Source organism: Dendrobates tinctorius, unplaced genomic scaffold (assembly GCF_039654945.1).
Source record: "Dendrobates tinctorius isolate UK_male_01 unplaced genomic scaffold, ASM3965494v1 ptg000201l, whole genome shotgun sequence".
NCBI lineage: Eukaryota > Metazoa > Chordata > Amphibia > Anura > Dendrobatidae > Dendrobates > Dendrobates tinctorius.
Genome location: NW_027361868.1, coordinates 1,802,105 through 1,822,538, shown reverse-complemented (window position 1 = coordinate 1,822,538; position 20,434 = coordinate 1,802,105). Strand labels below are relative to the sequence as shown.

General features: G+C 44.2%; 1 protein-coding gene across 1 annotated transcript in view; it reads left to right on the top strand.

Annotated features, from left to right (window-relative positions):
* The window catches only part of SPATA17 (spermatogenesis associated 17), an 892,647-nt gene that overhangs the window by 800,552 nt on the left and 71,661 nt on the right, over nucleotides 1-20,434 (top strand). Inside the window, exon 7 of the mRNA XM_073553344.1 lies at nucleotides 18,715-18,915. Within this exon, the coding sequence (XP_073409445.1) occupies nucleotides 18,715-18,915 (201 nt within the window). The remainder of the gene's footprint in view (nucleotides 1-18,714; nucleotides 18,916-20,434) is intronic.

Genomic DNA, 20,434 nt, shown 5'->3' with positions numbered 1-20,434 from the left:
TGTGTTGCGACACAGAAACCCATTGGGTCCATGCTCGGCAATACATGCTGCCGTCCAAAGGCCAGCAGGTGACGTCAGCGGGCACGTGACGTGGTGCACAGGGCAGTGACGTCATGTGCTCCTGTCGCTTGCACACGGAAGTCAGCTGTGGGTTTCAGATGACAACGCCACACAGTGGGGGAGCGGAGGGAAGGTGAGTATAACGGTTTATTTTTTCTAAGCATTAAAGAACAGCAGCAGAATGGGGAAATATAACAGGATGGGGGATATTTATACCAGGATTGGAGACATATATACCAGGAAGGGTAGTATATATCAATAAGGGACCCATGATAAGGGACATATATACCAGGATGGGACCCAGGATAAGGGACATACCAGGATGGGGGATATATTCCAGTATGTGGCCCAGGATAATGGGCATATATACCAGGATCAGGGATGTATATACCAGGAAGGGGAACATATATATCAGGATAAGGGACATCTATACCAGGATTGGGGATATGTATACCAGGTAAGGTCCAGGATAAGGGACATATATACATCAGAATGGAGCCCACAATGTCCCAGGATAAGGGACATATATACCAGGAAGGTGGCTATATATACCAGAATGGGGGGAGGGGCTGTCCAAATCTGCAGCGGTGCCCATCAGACTCTAGTTATGCCACTGGATGGATGGATAGATAGATGGGTTTGGATGGGTTTGGATGGATAGATAATTATCCTCAAAGAAAGCAGCACTGTACAATACAAATGTAGCAAATGAGTGCAAGTCTCATGACACCGACCTGATTTCTGCCATATATATATACAGCAAAAATGGCCTCACTCCAAACTTCAGAAAGTGAAAAAACTGTGGTCTTTATTCACCCACTTATCTGGGACGTTTCAGCTCTTCAAAATGTGAGGTTTGGGGTCAGTCTTTGTTTTTCTGCAGCAGACATTAGAGGTAGTGACTGTCTATATATGTGGCTGAGTTCCTTTCATCAGGATAAGCGCTCATTCACACGTCTGATTGTCTCTATGTATCTATGTATTTGTCTATCTTATATCTATCCATCTGTAACAAGGGGGCTCGGGTGGTAGTTGTGGGCGAGTTCACTTAGACACAGTCAGTGAGCGCTCCGGCACCTTGCACACAAACAAATGAGTGAAGTCCCAGTCCTGTGGTACAGTCAATTACCTCCATCATACATGTACTTCAGCCGCTGTGGATGAGCACTCAGGAAAACACCACAGTCCACAGTTCTGTTCCAGTGGGAAAACTTTACTAAAACAATACAATGCTTCCTGCTCTGTCCCTGCAACTTCATGAGACGGCACAGTCTCCACAGCTCCCATCCAAGCTGGGAACTACCAAAGTGCTTCTGGGGTCAGTCCCCAACACCAGGACCCGTCCACACTGCCCGACAGTCCGTGGCAGCTTGTTTCATCCCCGACGGGGGTAACCTCTGCTCCTGGCAGTGAAGAGTGTCCTGCCCTGGGCAGACCTGCCCAGGCTGAGGCTCTGCTGCAGGAACAGGAAATTCCTTCCCTGTCAGCCTATTGGACCGGCCCCCTTTTTTTTAACTCCTTCTTTCCCTGAACTAACCATGTACATCACATTACACATAACATTACACATAAAACTTGAGGCACATTAGGTGCCACATGGGCTCAGTGTGTAGGAGAGAGGAGGCAACTGAGGTTTCCTGCCACCTCCTTACACATCCATCTCTCTATTAATCCATCTATCTCTGGCAGGACCCTAACCACTTCTATCAGACATACCTCTACGGCTCCAGGATCCTGCAAATTTAAAGTTCACATATGATCCAATGCTCATTAAAAGCATCTCTAGACTTATGGCAGAATTTCCGCCAACTAAGGAGACAGTCACCGCCTCCAAATATATACTATAGCAAAATAAAAACTAACCAACATATCATAACAAAATGAGGCAAGTGTGAACAGGTGCAAGGTGCTGTGATTGCAATATATACAAACCAAAGAATACAGCAGATATAAGCAAACACTTAAGGTATGAAATGTGAACTGCATGACTGATTTTATAAAATGAGGGCACAAATTGGCCAATTCGAGTGATCCCACCAGCCACAACAAGGTGACTTTACTCTGATGGGACATACTTTACATGCAATTGATGTATGTGTTCCTTTCTGACTTTCCCACTCTTTCCATCCCTACAGTAGATTCCTCGTGTGACGTCACTTCTGTCTGCGCAGTTTTTGCTCAGAGATTGTGGTATATTTAGTGTATTACATAGTAAGCAGTATACAGGGAGGTGCGAGCGTCGGTGCCGGAGCCGGATATATTGGGAGCGAGCCAGATATGAAAATAGAATACAGGACACAGTGTTCTCTGAAGCTTCCTGATATAGATTCAGTCCTGACAGAGAGGACCTCCGGAGCAGCACTCACCCCTCATCTATTGCACTGACAGATAAGCACAATACTTTCTTCACGGATCTTTTCAGGTCAAACTTTCCCTTCATGCAAAACAGAGATGTCAAACTCAAATACACAGAGGTGAAATTAAAAGCTCGGACAAAGTCGCCGGCTGACCCTGATATTTGTTAAAAAAATTCTATAATTGAGGACGTTTTTCCTTATCATCAAACATAACAATTCACTTTTTTCATATGGAAGCAAACTTAAAGGGGTTGTGCCACGAACAAAATATATTTTAATTAATAGATCTTAGAATAAAATATTGGAATAATATAATATGTTATGTAAGCGCAGTAAAAAGCCTACAGCCCAGTAGCCTAATATTAATATGTAATAACAAAGGATAAAAAAATTGAATCATACATATAATAAAGTATGAGGCCAGCATAAGTGCCCCCAAAGACAGTAAGGTACCCCCACAGTGAATATAATGCAGGTCTATCATATAATGGCCGCTCATAGTGCTCCATACAGTATAATGGCCCCTCATAGTTCTTCATACAGTATAATGGCCTCACATAGTCCTCTATACAGTATAATGGCCCCTCATAGTTCTTCATACAGTATAATGGCCTCACATAGTGCTCCAAACAGTATAATGGCCTCACATAGTGCTGCAAACAGTATAATGGCCCCACATAGTGCTCCATAAAGTATAATGGCCCCACATAGTCCTCTATACAGTATAATGGCCTTACATAGTCCTCTATACAGTATAATGGCCTCACATAGTCTTCCATACAGTATAATGGCCTCACATAGTCTTCCATACAGTATAATGGCCTCACATAGTCTTCCATACAATATAAAGGTCTCACATAGTCTTCCATACAGTATAATGGCCTCACATAGTCTTCCACACAGTATAATGGCCTCACATAGTCTTCCATACAGTATAATGGCCTCACATAGTCTTCCATACAGTATAATGGCCCCACATAGTCTTCCATACAGTATAATGGCCTCACATAGTCTACCATACAGTATAATGGCCTCACATAGTCTTCCATACAGTATAATGGCCTCACATAGTCTTCCATACAGTATAATGGCCTCACTTAGTCTTCCATACAGTATAATAGCCTCACATAGTCTTCCATACAATATAAAGGTCTCACATAGTCTTCCATATAGTATAATGGCCTGACATAGTCTTCCATACAATATAATGGTCTCACATAGTCTACCATACAGTATAATGGCCTCACATAGTCTTTCACACAGTATAATGGCCCGACATAGTCTTCCATACAGTATAATGGCCTCACATAGTCTTCCATACAGTATAATGGCCCCACATAGTCTTCCATACAGTATAATGGCCTCACATAGTCTACCATACAGTATAATGGCCTCACATAGTCTTACATACAGTATAATGGCCTCACTTAGTCTTACATACAGTATAATGGCCTCACATAGTCTTCCATACAGTATAATGGCCTCACATAGTCTTCCATACAATATAATGGTCTCACATAGTCTACCATACAGTATAATGGCCTCACATAGTCTTCCACACAGTATAATGGCCCGACATAGTCTTCCATACAGTATAATGGCCTCACATAGTCTTCCATACAGTATAATGGCCCCACATAGTCTTCCATACAGTATAATGGCCTCACATAGTCTACCATACAGTATAATGGCCTCACATAGTCTTCCATACAGTATAATGGCCTCACATAGTCTACCATACAGTATAATGGCCTCACATAGTCTTACATACAGTATAATGGCCTCACATAGTCTACCATACAGTATAATGGCCTCACATAGTCTTCCACACAGTATAATGGCCCGACATAGTCTTCCATACAGTATAATGGCCTCACATAGTCTTCCATACAGTATAATGGCCCCACATAGTCTTCCATACAGTATAATGGCCCCACATAGTCTTCCATACAGTATAATGGCCCCACATAGTCTTCCATACAGTATAATGGCCTCACATAGTCTTCCATACAGTATAATGGCCCCACATAGTCTTCCATACAGTATAATGGCTTCTTATAGTGCTCTATACATTATAATAGGCCTCACATTAAAAAAATAAATACTCACCTCTGCCCGTTCCCCTTCTGTTGCAATCATCTCGGTACAGCGGGCGCATTGTAATAATATCATAATGCCTACTACGCTGAAATGTCAGATGCAGAGGGGAAATGACACTGCTTCCTTAATCATTATTTTCAATTCTATCAGCATCTAGGATGTCAATATAGTTGAAAGTGCAATGCCAGGTGAAAGTATGATGTCAGGAGGGGGACTTGCCTGTTGTTGCTGGCCAAATTTACTCAACGTGCCGGCCAGAGTTTGACATACGTGATGTAAAGGAATACATTCACCATTGCAACTTGAACTAGAAAAGGGGTTGTCCTGGACTCTTGGGATGCTTGTTCATGGGGTGCATCCTTCAACAAATCGGAAGAATTTTTTTTATAGATTTACGTGTTGGAGAACATGAACAAGAGGGTTCCCTAACCTTCATCAGAGCCTCCTCACATCACTTTGAGCATGAGCAATAGGGTGCATTAGGCTTTTGTGCATGCTGCCGTGTGTTTGTTCCTGCCCCATGAATTTATGATGCACTCTTTATTTATTTATTTTACTCATTTATGTAGCGACATTAATTCCACAGCGCTTTAGACATTATTGGCACTGTCCCCGATGTGGCTCACAATCTAGAATCCCTATCAGTATGTCTTTGGAATGTGGGAGAAAACCAGAGAACCCGGAGGAAACCCACGCAAACACGGGGAGAACATACAAACTCCTTGCAGATGTTGTCCTTGGTGGGATTTGAACACAGGACCCCAGAGCTGCAAGGCTGCAGTGATAACCACTGAGCCACCGTGCCGCCCTATTCTTGATGTCTTCCACTTGTCTGCTACCTTCTCTGATTTATTATAGTTTTTGTTCCTATATCTGTAGCATCTGCTGTGTGTTTGCGGGTGTCATTTTACTTCCTGCCATGGCAAACAAAAAAGTTAATCGGACCTCCTTAATAGAGGGGTGCGGCTCCTTTAAGCTGTACTTAAGCGTTCACACTTCTCAGCTCGTCAGCATTTCAGTGTTGCTGTTGGCCGAGGGCTGCGAGACATAAATCACATTGGCAATAATAAAAGATTGTCTTTTGGTGGAAAGCCAGCAGAAGACAGACTGAGGATGTTACGAGGGAGAGAGGCAAGAGCTACAATTTCCCTCATGTCCAGAACAGGGCGATGCTACTGGTGTGTTTGTAACTTGTGTTCCACATTGATAAATTACACTTTTCTACGTGTCATCTTGCTGGGCTCAGAATAAGGACGCTGTTGATACCCTGGAAGAAAGTCTCTGGAAGTCTCCTGACCTGTGCTAGATCATTTCTCCTGATGCCCATTTGTACTGTCAAATAGGAAACCCAATGTTGGACATTTATGAAGCGTATGGAGCAATCACAAAAAAAGGGCTCTGCAATATCTCATCAGAATGAAGCGTCAGCCTCGCATCCATGGCACCACTCCATTCATTCTTTGTGGGACCCAAAATGGTACCATGAATGCGCATCCACCGCTCCGTTCTGATGAAACATTTCAGCACCTTGTTCTTGGGATCAGTTGGAGTCTCAGAAGTCAGGCCCACACTGATCCACAAGCTATCGCCTAATCTTTAGATAAGTAAGACCTTAAGACATTTAAATGTTGGATATATACCTAAGGGTACCGTTACACCTAGCGATGCACCAGCGATCCCGACTAGCGATATGACGCGGTCAGGATCGCTGGTGCATCGCTAGGTGGTCGCTAGTGAGCTGCCACACAGGCAGATCTCACCAGCGACATCGCTGGGTCGGGGATCGCTACTTACCTGTCAGACGCGGCGATCCTGCGTCCTCCCGCCCGGCTCCACGCGTCGCTCGTCGGCGCCACAGGAAGCACCGCAGGAAGTGACCGACGAGGAATGATCCAGGAGCTTCTCGCGCGATCAGCGATAACCAGCGGGGGAGCCGGTCGGAGGTAAGTATGACATGCAGCGATATCGCTAGCAATATCGCTACTACGTCACAAAATCGGTGACTTTACAGCGATATTGCTAGCGATATCGCAGTGTGTAACGGGGGCTTTAAAGACAATTCTGATGGGGTCATACCTGGAGAGGACCACCTGATGTACACCCCTGATGGGAGGCTATACAGTAGGATAAATAATTAATAGACTCCAATTGTAAAATAAAAACCCTGTACAAACATTGCACTTTTATTTTCCTGTAAACCTTTGTATTAAACTACTACTCTGTTCCATATTACAAAAGTTAGCCAATTTCCTGGATAATAAGAATCCTAGACATTGCAGCCTCTTATTCTAAGCTCTCCATAAAGCAATGGACAAAAATACAGTCGCACCAAGGGTGAAGTGATCTGGGTCTCTGGACCCTTGGGCTTTTCTCTAACATCCAAAGGGTCAATATAACCCGACCTGTTACCCAACCAATATTTGGCAACATTTATTTACAGACTTGCCATCTCAGCCTTTCATACTTTTATGGCTTAGCTACCCTTTTTCCATAACTCAGAAGTTACAGTAAGAGGCCTCAATAGATGGTTGTCAGCCAAACGATGGTTCGCCTATTGGCTATCTCTCCCAATCTCCTTCATTCACAACAGCACTCTCCTCTATTAATCAGCTGTAGCCTATAGGGAAACCTGGCAGCAAGTGTTCAGTTTCCTTACAGCACCACCTCATGCAAAACCGTACTGGGTTTACGAACCCTTAGGCTGGAGTCACACACAAGGTAGAAAAATACGGACCGTATTTTATGTCCGTAATACGCACAAATGGTCCCTAAATAGTGCTCCGTATGTCATCCGTTGTCAGGGTGTGGCCGCGTATTTTTCTCATGTAAGCATCCGTATGTAATCCGTATGTGATCCATATACCGTTTTTTTCTCGCAACCTTGCAAAATGGACATTTAACGGTTTTGAGGCCTGCACATAATTTAAATAATCAGCACCAACCCTATTTATTGCCTCAACATCAGGTGGCAGCCTCCAATCTTCCCATTTTGGTGCTGTGCTTGTGTTGGTGTCTTGCTGGTTGTTAGCAAACATGTCTGACACACTTCAGTTCACCCCAACTGACCGTGTTCTCTTCAACTGGGTTTTGTCCAGGCGCTTTGGCCAGCCATATCCAGTGATTGTGGATCTGAGGAGGAGGAGACGAATGTGAGTGCATCCGCATTTGAGACGCCTCAATAAAGGCCATTTTCACAGGCTTTATGCAGCTCTGAGGACACATCCTGACAAGTTTTTCTTATATTGTCATATGACCGTTTCTACCTTTGATGTTTTGTTGGAGGCAGTGCGCCCAGGGATCACCTTCCAGGACACCCGGATGCGCAAATGTATCTCTGCGGAGGAGCGCCTTCTCCTTACGTTATGGTATGTATTTCTCAGCTACAGAATGTATGTAGATGATTATTTTCAAAAATAATTCTCTTACTCAGTAACCCCTTTTTGGCCAAGAAACATTAGGTATTGGTACCAAATATATGCTCTCAAACTTAGAACACTTTAATGTGTTATTCACATTACATAGCCGTGGGACATGGGTATATGTATTGTTTACCTAGCTTCTTACTTACACACTGTTCTGGTGATCTATATGTAATGTGTGCATCCTTGAGCATGTATTTTAATGTATATATTTTCTACATTTGTTTAATTGTAGGTTCCTCTCAACTGGCCTTTCTTATGCAGCACTCCATCTGGAGGTTTTGATTGGGCGATCGACAATATCCGGCATCGTTCGTGCTACATGTTCGGAAATCTGGTCCAGAGTTCATCATCTGGTCATGCCAGAGCCCAAGATGGGAGACTAGTTGAGGATTGCCAGGGGATTTGAGTTGCACTGCCAATTCCCCAATTGTATTGGATCCCTGGATGGGAAGCACATCCGTGTGCGTAAGCCGCCGAACTCAGGGTCCCAATTCTATAATTATAAACAATATTTTTCTGTAGTTTTGTTGGCTCTAGTTGACAGCAGCCACAGGTTTATAATTGTAGACATTGGGGCTTATGGAAGAACTGGAGACTCTAGAGTCTTCAATTCTTCCATTATGGGTCGGCAGCTGCGCAATAACCTGTTGGTCCTACCACCACCACGTCAGCTGCCAGGCTCAAATCAAGAAGCGGTGCCTTATGTCCTAGTGGGGGATGAAGCCTTCCAATTGACCAGGCATGTCATGAGGCCATACCCGCGCAGAAACCTTGACCACCGGCGCAGGATTTTTAATGTGTGCCTTTCACGTGCCCGAAGACTGGTGGAGTGCGCCTTCGGCATTCTTTGTGCCAAATGGCGTGTCCTCCAGTCTGCCATTCAGCTGAGTGAAGCCAACGTCAATGAGTTCATCAAAGCTTGTGTGGTCCTCGATATCTTCACTAGACTGCATGATTGCTCCTCATCTGATGTGACTGAAGGTGTAGTGGACAATGGGGCTAGGCCTAGGCCACATGTGCTCCCTTTACGGCGTCCTCTCTCAGGACTCAAAGTACGTGATGTGTTCACCCAGTATTTTGTTTCACCTCATGGTTCTACTACCTGGCAAGATCAGGCTGTATCTGTGATGTTCTTATGTGTGTGTATATAATTTTTTTGGTTTGGTCTTCTCTGATTTGTGTTGTCTGTTTATATGTAATAAAGTTGACTTACTTATTCGAATGCCTAAAATAATTCAGGAAGAAGGCCAAAGATGCATTTTCAAATGTTTTAAAAATGCAAAAAATAGTTTACAATACGGTGTACCATATTTTTGTCATATGGCAGATATTGCCCAGGCCGTTTAGCCTTTTCTGTATATAACATTGTCATATTTTGACACACGAAGAGGTAACAAGAAATTATAAATACCAACAAAAAAAATTTAAAAACAATTAGCTATTTTATAACTGCTGGTAGCTTGGCGGAGGTGATGGCAGGAGGCCTTCATCTCTTTGTTGGGGGTTGGGGTGCCCAGCTTGACCATCACCCTGTTGGGGTGGATGATCTTGGCCCTGTGGGAAGATGTGGCCATGTTCCTGCAGCTGCGCACCAAAGAGACCATAAGGATACTGTCGATTATAATCCTGTGGCTGATTGTAGCTACGTCCATCATACCCCCCAATATGACCATGTCGTCCAAACCCAGGTTGGAGCCAGCCTCCAACAACAGGTCTGTACAAGTGGCCATATTGGGCAGGTTAGTTATAGGCTGCCATTTGGCCCCGTTGTTGCCATGGTTGGTTTGGGGGGGGGAATGGGTGGAGGTGTAGGCACACGTGCAGGCGGACACTCAGATCCTAATTGAGAATGCACAGCTGGTTGTCGGACAAGGCGGAGACGGTTACGGGTTGAGAGCTGCCACCTCTCAAGGTAATCAACTCAGGATCTGAATGGATCCGCGCACACGTAGCCTCACCTCACGGGGTAGGGGACGGAGGTACCGGGCCAGACTTCGGGAATATGCCTCTTCACCCTCATCCTGGGCAGCCCTGGACACGTAATTTAGGACACCTGTATCTACATGCCTCCGGGTATCAGAGGCAGTGTTGTCCCTTCTCTGTCTCCCATGGCGGCCTACGGCTGCAGGCTTGGGGGACCCCTCAACACGGCCAGTAGGGCTGCTGTTGTTGCCAGGGTCTTCTAAGTTGCTGGCTGCTGCTGGCTCTGCTGGGCCTGATGCTGGTGGAGCTTGGGGGTTGCAAAAGCTCTGGTCAGAAGATGGGCCAGCCACCTCTTCACATCCCCCGTCCGGGTCTATAATGGGCTCAGTATCCGACCCTGTCTCCCTCTCTGTGAGGTTGGACTGAGTTCTGTTAGGAAATGTACAAAAAAACAAATGTAGCTCTGACCCTAAAAAGCATATGTGTCATGTGGTGTGATGTCTGTACTTACGGTCTGAGATCCATACTGGCTGCCAAAAATGCCAAGCGGTCAAAATAGATGTATTTCCGCTTGGTCGGTGCTGCTGCCCCACTCCTGGCCCTCTGCTGTCTTTCCCGCCGGTACTGGTCGCGGATGCTGCGCCAGCGTCTCATCACATCCTCAACTGCAATGTGAATTGAAAAGGGACTGTAACCTTTGGGAATTGTGCCAAGCAATATTCCTAACATTTCACATAGTCACGTGGCCTAGTAGGAGGTGGTTTTTATCTAAATTTTTCTTTAGCAAACAGGGATACCTACATACACAGTCTAGGATTGTAGGGGCTACATTTAAAAAAGCTCAGTTCTGGCCTTTAAGCTGATTGGTAAAAATGGCAATTACTTACGAATTTGTTGTTGTTCCTCACGTGGCCGTTGGGCATAGTCTGGGAACATGTGCACACAGATGCGCCTCCATGCCGCCTCTTTGCGGCCCCGGTCAGAATAATGGGCATCCCGTTGGTCCCAAAGTTCGGGCCTTCCCTGGACCAATACAATTAGGAGCTCCACATTAATGTGGCTAGACATGATGCTGCAGGACTCCGTAGAGGCGTACTTCCTGGATGTCTGGAGCGCTTTTTGAGCTAATTTGCATGTCTAAGCTTCCTGATGATGGATTGGCCCATTTCCTGTGACCAGCAAAAGTCTTGCGTATTTCTCGCAAGTCACACGGGTGGTCCGTGTGTAATGCGTTTTTTTGCGCACCCATAGACTTGCATTGGCGTACTACGGTCGTAATACGCTGACAATCGCAGCATGCTGCGATTGGCATGGACCGTAGAAAATACGCGAGAAAAATACAGCTGATGGGAGCTACCCATAGAGAATCATTGGTCCGTGTGCAGTGCGTTTTTTTAACACCTCTCACTCGTCCGTATTCCTCTATAGTGTGACGCCGGCCTTAAGGTTAAAAGAATTGGCATAAGACTGCACATGTGCACAATAATGTTGTTTTGACATTGTTGTGCTTTATGTTCATTTTTGGAGGCACTTTTGTTGTGTGTTTAGAGTCGGATTTTGGACCGCGTGCACATAACCTTGGAATATGCTCACTGGTGGTTTTTCAGAGAAAACAAAAGACTGGAACAACCAAACGTTGCAAAATTTTGACTGTGTCGTTTAACACATAATAAAAGTGGGTTTCCCAAACTGGACAACCCTTCTAAATTAATACTCTGGCTTTCACTAGGACATGTTCATCTCTTCCCATAATTGGTTGTGTTTGTCGAAGAAAAGCGGGAAAAGTAGTGGGAAAGTTACATCACCGTAGACATACTGGACGTGAGGCAACTCCGTCTTTTTTTGCCAAGACATTAGCTAAATCTTTTGGGTAGATCTCAGACGTATTGTAGATGCTCGTTTTCTGCCAAAAGAAAACATGCCAGCAGTTTATCTTCACGTTAGCAGCGTTCCGGCACAATTATAAGCGCGGAGGCTGAGAAATGATCACGTTTCCCTATAGTTCTCAGCAAGAGTAATTGAATACTGAATACGGCACTAAACGCTGGACCCTGACACTTTGTTAACACTCTGACTATCGTCTAACAGCAGGGCAATTATTTGCTGAGTGGGATTTTTATAAATCCCTTGGCAGTGCTATGCCCTGATAATTATGATGAAGTGCAATGGTCAGTGTTGATTCAGCAGTCCCCGGTCTCACAAATATTTCATTCATGGCTCTCCTTCATGCCTTTACTTTTATGGTGATCACTCTACCTAGTTGCACTTTAAACCGTTGGATAAATGGAAGAAATCTTTTATGCTATCTATCAGTGAGGCTGCCAAGAAGAAGTAAATTATATCCGAAAAATAAGATGCCACCATAAGAAAAACATGTTCGGCTAAGCCGTTACACTTACAAAGTTATGTGCTAGAAGGGAGTTACGAGTCCCACCGGTGAGGTAGATCCTTGCACTACAATGGCTTTGGCATTGGATGATCTTAGATCCACAGTGTAAGGAATCTTTACCTTAGAAGTTTCCCACTTTGATTCCCAGTGTGTGCACCCCGGAGTAGTCACCCGGTTAGCTGCCGGTACACTGGAACGAATTTTGAAGCAAAATTGGCTATGAAGGTCAATATTAAAGAAACAAAGCACAGTTTATCAAACCAGGGGAAAAGTAACCAGAAGTCAAACCAAGGAATACTCAGGAAATTGCACTAGAACCACGGGAAAGACCCAGAGGGTGCAGGATAAGGGCATAAATCCAAGAGTGAATTTGAGGTCTGCAGTGGGGAATAAAAGCAGGGTACTAAATGCCTATTTTACAGGAAATGGTCTATGACCAGGTCACCATGAACGTGATGGAACTACGAGGGACAATCAGTATTCATATGACACATTAGGCTAGGATCTACGCTATGAGCTTAAAGAGGTTGTCCACTACTTTAGCATTGATGACCTATCCTTAGGACAGGTCATCAATGTCTCACCATTGCGGATGCGACACCTGGCACCACTACTGATCATTTTGTTCTCGGTGTCGGAAGTGTCAGTTACAAAGTTACTCCATCTTCTAGTAATGGCCACGGCTGGGTACCACACATTCACCCTATAGTCAAATGAATAGGAGGCGGATGTGCAGTAATTGACCGTGGCTACTATGAGTAGTCGGAGCAGCTCCTTAGTTGAGCACTTCTGGGAGATGTCGCACCCCGACTTAACAGACATTGACGACCTACCTAAGGATAAGTCATGAATGTCAAAGTAGTGGACAACCTCTTTAAGCGAAGAGGTTCTTCAAAAATGTCTCCTGTTCTGAATTACCCAGCGTGACCATAAAAGTGACTGCCATGTTTTGCCACTTTTCTCCTGCAGTGGCCTCTGCAAGAGAAATGAGCATCTTAGTCAACTTCTGGACTTGCATTAATCAGCTCATGGCCAGCAGACCCTCATTTAGTCATTATTTGTTCACATGGGTTGGTCTCTACTAAATGCTGCTGAAATGTAATAAAATAGGGGAACCTCCATAAGCCACGTGTTGTAGGACACTTCTCTGATCAAGACTAGATTTTTCTGTGAATGACTTTCAGTTCTTTTATATGCTGTGTGTTTTGGTCACTTCTTTGAGATGATGATCACCCCTCTTGACTGTTCACTGCAGTTTTGGACTATAAAAACTTAAACAACTTAATACTCCCATCTACATTTCTATTCTGCGCCACTTTTGTGTTTCCAATGAGAAAGACCACATGTAAACTCTCAGGGAGCTCCGTGTGGGGTAGCATGGCCACATAAAAGGTCTTCCATGGACAGGCTTTGCGCTAGCCACTCCGTCTAGTAGATCCCAGGGGTTGCTCTGGCCTTCACCCTTTAAACACTATACAGAGATTTGGAATTACACAGGGACCCCTGGGTTTTATCCATTGAGTGGCTGCTGGCTGGTGGAGCCAGCTTGCAGAAGATGGTCATAAAGCCAAGTCAATACCAGGAGGTCAAGAAAAAATCGTCATTCAGCAGAGTAGTCAAAGCAGGGGCTGAGGTCAGAAACAGGAATCTGACTAGCTGTGGCAGAGAAAAAGGAGTTAGCCAGGGTAAGATAACTTATAACTGGCAACTAAAGGTAGGAAGCCAGGTATTTAAATAGCATGAGCCCTACCCAAGGCTCACAGAAGGGAGTTAATTAAAGGACAGAGTTCAAGAGCTAATCTTCAATCCTCATGCCTGGACAGCACCACTAGTCTCAGTGTCCTGAGGAAAAAAGTATCACAAGTAGAGTATAATACGGGGGGTCTTGCTCACCTTGTGTTGTTGCAAGAAGAGGTTGGACAACCTTGTAATGCATAGATCCACACCACGGAATAAGTAATCATTTTATCCTCATTGATTCCCCGCATCCTTGTGTGGGACGTTGTGAGCAGCGCAGAAAAAGCCGCCGTTCTCCGTCCACTATTATGAATGAGATGGGATCCACTTGAGATCAAAACTTCTCCAAAACACCACCGTTCTATACCACACCTGATCTAGGCCAGAATATTTTCTAGGGGATTTTATCCTCTTGTATGCTAAGTTTTTTGGCTCTGTTAAGGCAAAGAGTAAGACCAGCAACCAAATAACCATGGAGAAGACCCTGATGGACCTATCTAGGTTTGCACAAGATCAATCTTCCTACAGAGCGTTCATCCATCAAGTCAACATGGCTCGAGACCGAGTCATTCAGAGGACCAATCTTCTAGTAGACTAGAAATCTATCGTGTACGGCCACCCGAAAGAAGTTCCACTTGTACCCAGAAGAGAGAGCTGTTATGGGGGCAGTAAATAAGTAGTGTGCTAAAAAATAAATATAATGTTAGAACACATTCCTGTTCCTGCCTGCAGATTTTTACTGAAAAAATTGAAGACATAGAGGAAAGGAAAGCAAGGGGGGGGGGGGGTAGGAGGCGGTGAAGCTGCAGTATCTTTTATGAATTCTGTAGGTAACCCTCTCTGCTGTGAGAGGGGAAAGGAGCAACCAGAAAATTAAAATGAAAAGTAAAATATCCAAAATGTCCAAATTAAAACAATGTTTCTGCCTGCAATACTTTGAATATCACTTTGCATAAATCTATAGCTGCCTTAGGAGGCGAAGATATTTTTTTTTTTAACGACAGTTACTTTTTTTTGGGTTTTTAGAGCAAAACCGATCTTGGCAGCACTTGAGACTTGCCTGAAATTAACATCAATTGATAAATTAAAAAAAAAAAAAAATGACAAGGAAGCTTTATAGCATTCTCGGCATTGCCGTCTGAGGGGTCATCATTCCTTTTACGTCTTATTTCTTTATTCATGTGCTTAATTATTTAAAAAAAAAAAGAAAAAAAAATGGCGGAAGGAAAAGACAAAGAAGATAGATAGCCCGAAATGTAAAGTTATTGAAAATATTAATGTATGGTTAAGGACGACTGGATAACAAATGATACGTTTACCAGTACGCTCGACCTGGCGCAATTAATACCACTGGTCATGCATGGCTTTACGTGATGGAAAATGTAGAGGAAAGGGATTCGGGAAAAAGACGGAAATATATATATATATATCTCTAATGTGTAGCTCATTTTCTGACATGTCAGAATCATGGCCTTTAAAAAAAGCAGTACTTTCACAGCTCATTTACCATATTCACTATAGGGCCAGCAGTCAGCAGCAGGCCCCGGCGCGGGAAGGTCAGCGAGAAGCTATTAGCAGGCGCTCCCTCCTGAGATTTCCTGCTACTTATTGAGCTGGAGGTTAGCATGCCAGTACGCGGCCCAATAACTGGGCTGGAGGTTTTTTAACAGTTAGCCAAGATTTCCCCATAGTGTTTGTCACTTCAGAAAATTGCAGGAGAGAATGAAGTCCCAGACAGCCCATCTCACTAGCAGGCCTCATAAGTTGTTTTAAAAGAAGAAGGATGTGTCGGGCCTGAAAAATATACCGCGATCCCACAGGATTACTGTCAAAGGGAAATAATAGAGATGACAGATGCAGGGAAGTTCTCCGAGTACTTTCCCCAAAAAAAAAAAAAAAATTGCAAATATTAATGTAGTAGGTGCAAATTTTGGGAATTTACAAACTAGAATAAAAAATAAAATTTATTTAATTTAAATCCTTTTTTTCCCCCACAATTTTGGAATTGATCAATTTTAAAAGGGGGGGGGGGGGGGCTGTATAGAATCCGGAAAATATTTCTTCCAAAAACAGCTCAGACCCACTTAAACGGAAAGTGTCATGTGAAAGCGGTCAGGTTTATTTGTTAAATTTATTTTAAAATAAAAATTAATTTTTTGTTTTTCATTTTTCATCTTACTGTATTAAAAAAAAATTGACATTTTCAGACTGACTTACCGTAACTTAAGACTCTTACTTCCTGTTGGTGACGTGGACATTTTCAGCAGCTAACTTAGATCCTGTCATTTGTATATAAGCGTCATCTGATTTAATTTAGAGAAAGCTCATTGTGAAGGAAGGGAGAGGAGGTGAGCTGAGACATCACATATTGCAAATGGTGGATCCTGTGTCGCCTGCTCTATATAGAGCCGTTGTCGGTTATTGTACAGGAGGAGGAGGAGGTGAGCTGTGACATCTCAAGGTCATATGGGAGCATATACAAGGATGGGGGAGTGTATACCAGGATTGGGGACATATACATGTATTGGGGGAGCATATACAAGGATGGGGGAGCAAATACCAGGATCGGGGGAGCAAATACCAGGATGGGAGTGTATATACCAGGATGAGGGACATATACCAGGATGAACTGCATATACCAGGTTTGGGGCATACACATGGATTGGGGGAGCATATACAAGGATGGGAGAGCAAATACCAGGGTCAGGTGAGCATATACCAGTATGGGGGTGCATATACCAGGATGAAGGGCATATACATGGATTGGAGAAGCATATACAAGGATGGGGGGCATATACCCAGATGGTGGGAGCATATCCTGTGGTGGGGGATCATATACCAGGTTGAAGGACATATAAAAAGATGGGGGGAGCGTATGCCATGATGGGGGCATATACATGGATTGGAGCATATACAAGGATGGGGGTGCATATACTAGGATTGGGGAATATATACCAGGATCAAGGACATATACCATAATGGGGGAGCATATACCAGGATGAAGGGCATATACCAGGTTGGGGAAGCATATTCAAGAATGAGGGAGCATATACAAGGGAGGGGGAGCATATGCAAGGATAGGGGCATATGCCAGGATGTGGGGCATATACATTGACTGGGGGAGCATATACAAGGATGAAGGGTATATACCAGGATAGGAGAGCATATACAAGAATGGCTCAGCATACACATGGATGGTGGAGCATGTGTTTGTATGGGGGAGCCTATGCAAATACGTGGGGTATATGCATGAATTGGGGGAACATATACATGGACTGGTGTCATATACATATATTGGGAAAGCATATACTAAAATGGGGGAGCATATACATGAATTGGGGCATATACATGGATTGGAGATCTTATATGAGGATGGGGGTGCAAATACCAGGATATGTTGCATATACCAGGATGGGGTGCATGTATCTGGATGGGGGATGCATATACCAGAATGAGGGTGAACAAACACCACAATGGGAGGGAACATATACCAGGATGGGGAGGGAGCATAAACCAGGATGGGGGGGAGAGCATATACTGGGATGAGGGTGCATGTACCAGGATGTAAGTGCATATACCAGGATGGAAGGGAGAGCATATACCAGGATGTGGGTTCATATACCAGGACGTGGGTGCAGATACCTGGATGAGGGTGTATATACCAGGATGTGGGTTCATATACCAGGATGTGGGTGCATATACCTGGATGAGGGTGCATATACCTGGATGAGGGTGCATGTACCATGGTGAAAATGCATATACCAGGATGTGGGTTCATATACCAGGATGTGGGTGCATATACCTGGATGAGGGTGCATATACCTGGATGAGGGTGCATGTACCATGATGTAAGTGCATATACCAGGATGTGGGTTCATATACCAGGATCAGAAGCATATTCCTTTCTATCTGCAGTCTGGTAGCTCCTGTTTTGCCTGCTCTCAGCATGAGTTGTTTTTTCTAAACTAAAACCTCAGTTTTCAGGTTAAATTGTCGTGTTGGGTTTTGGGTTGCAGCTATGGCACTCGATCTCTAAAAGGTTCGTCATCACTGGTATATTCAGTCTGCTGTGTATGTTGTGATTGGCCCTGAATATGGAGGATTCAGAGGTAGGTTGTCTAATCTCAGGTTAGAGTCTGGGACTTTTATGTTCATTTGCACCAATAGACTGGAATATGACATTTTTTGGAATTTGTTATGCTGCTTTGAGGTCTAAGGGTAACGTTTCTCCTTGTGGAGGTTGGCATTCCGGCTCTGACATGCCAAGATAAGGAGGCTTACTCGCTGTGCAGTGCTCTTCTGGGAAATGTAATATGTAAATTGCCTCTTCACAGAGGAAGAGGACTTGAACTCTATAACGCCACCTTTGCACTGACGAGGGCCAATAGCCTGAAACACCGTGTTTTCAAATTGAGATTCTGATTTGGCTTTTATCCTATGTCATATTGCAACACTCGTTAAAGGGTTGATAGTGACTTGTAGGATCGCTAATACCAACAGGTGACGCTATAGAGTTCAAGTCCTCTCCGTCTCTGAAGAGGCAATTTGCATATTATGCTGTTTTGAAAATGTTTTACTTTTTCTCTCTTAATAAGCTTTAAGCACAATCCTTTGATCAATATTACTTAATTCATGTTCACAAAAATTCTTTTGAATATCTTCATAATATTAACATTGATGAATCGTATTAGTTCAGATTTTTAACTACTTTTATGTTTCCTTTAAGATTGCCGGAGTGTTCAATTCACCGTATAGACAGTATCTGGATGAAATGGAGTTCCGGCTAAAAAGAGCGAGACCTCTGAGCCATCGAGAAAAGCCAAAGAAAGACAATGATGGTGGCTTTGTTGATTGGACTGATTGTAGACACCCCTATTCATTCCCAGCGACCCAACCTCTTCCACCAATTGGCAGAAAGAAGCCACAGGTATGCGATAAGTACTGTATATGATAATACATGTAGAATACTTTTGTTAGCTCCTTATCTAGGGCTATCTTTAGGTCAAAATTGACTTTATAGTTTTAGAAGTTGACTCTGCAAGACAACCCTTGTCAGTATGCCCATACAAGCAATGTGTAGGTCATTTAGTGGGATTTCCTGATTGGCACCCCCTCTTACTGTTTGCCTAACATCAAGTGTAGTATCTGTTCTCATCAGTGGGTTTAGCCTGGCCTACTGATGTGGGGCACAAACTCTAATGCCCAATGACTGGAAGGTTCATAGTGTCACGAAGTGACTTGCCCTGCATGACGCAACCCGCTGATCGGTCGGTAACTAAAACAACAAGACTATCAAGGGGACACCGGTGACACAATTACAACGGTGGGCCCTATAATAGGGAACGGGGGACGTGGACACCTCCTGCACTCCCCCAAGGCTGTGTCCCTGAACACTCCTCACGTTCCCTATACAGGTTCTTTCAAACTGTCGCCGACCAGGATATCTCAGTCCCTCACTAGACCTGCACCTATCCCTTACTAGGGAACTGGCTGGTGCGGACACTGGCCCCACCGCTGTACTAATAAACACCAAGGAAAATAACAAACAGGGAAAAACAAACACTTCGCTTTCTCTGCTGCCAATGCTCCTGAGGCAGCAGAGTACAGCATACATACACAGCTTCCAGCTGAAACACCAAGGCTCTCAGATGAGCTGCAATAGCACTGCTCCAAATAGCTCCTCACTCCCCCAGGGTTGGTTAGGGAATGACCAGTATCACCAACAGTGATCCAGAGCACCTGACAACCTTTTATAGGAAGGAGGGGGGTGGTAACACCTGCTGGCTAATTTAAACGTGTAGTAACCCCAGCGGCCACCAGGGACAAAAACCCATTAGCAGAGCAACTTAGGTTGTAGTAACACCGGCGGCCACCGGGGGCAAAAACTAACATTAAGCCAGAGGCTTGAAAGAAAAAGATAGGTTATATATGAGCCCGGATCTGCCACAGATCCAAAAATGGATCGTGACACATAGTATATGCCTGATGCCTTATATAGTCATCAGGACAGTAGACCTTGACCTCCAAGACCATAGCTATAGACTGAGTTGTTTCGGAGCCCAAGGTGAAGACATACCCAAGGTGATGTTCCTGGGTTGCCTGAACTCGCTGAGTGACACAGTTGGTGAGAATGGGTACAATGTGTGACACATATGCAATGCGGTCCAGTCCAGCTATTCAAATGAAGAGCCACAGATACCAGCAGGTAGGAGGAGGTTGTTTTTCAGCGGCCACAGATTAATGACATGGCCGATGGACCAGGTCCTGCAAACTGTTTTGGACCAACACTGCTGACATTACATTTATGTACACATCATTTCTATTCTTTTAAGCACATAATCTCATTCTCACCCATCAGAGCACGATGGAGAGTTTTTCAATTTCCCGGCTGAAATTCAGATTATATGGGGCCTTAACTTTTTGGATTGGGCTGCGATAGACTGCAC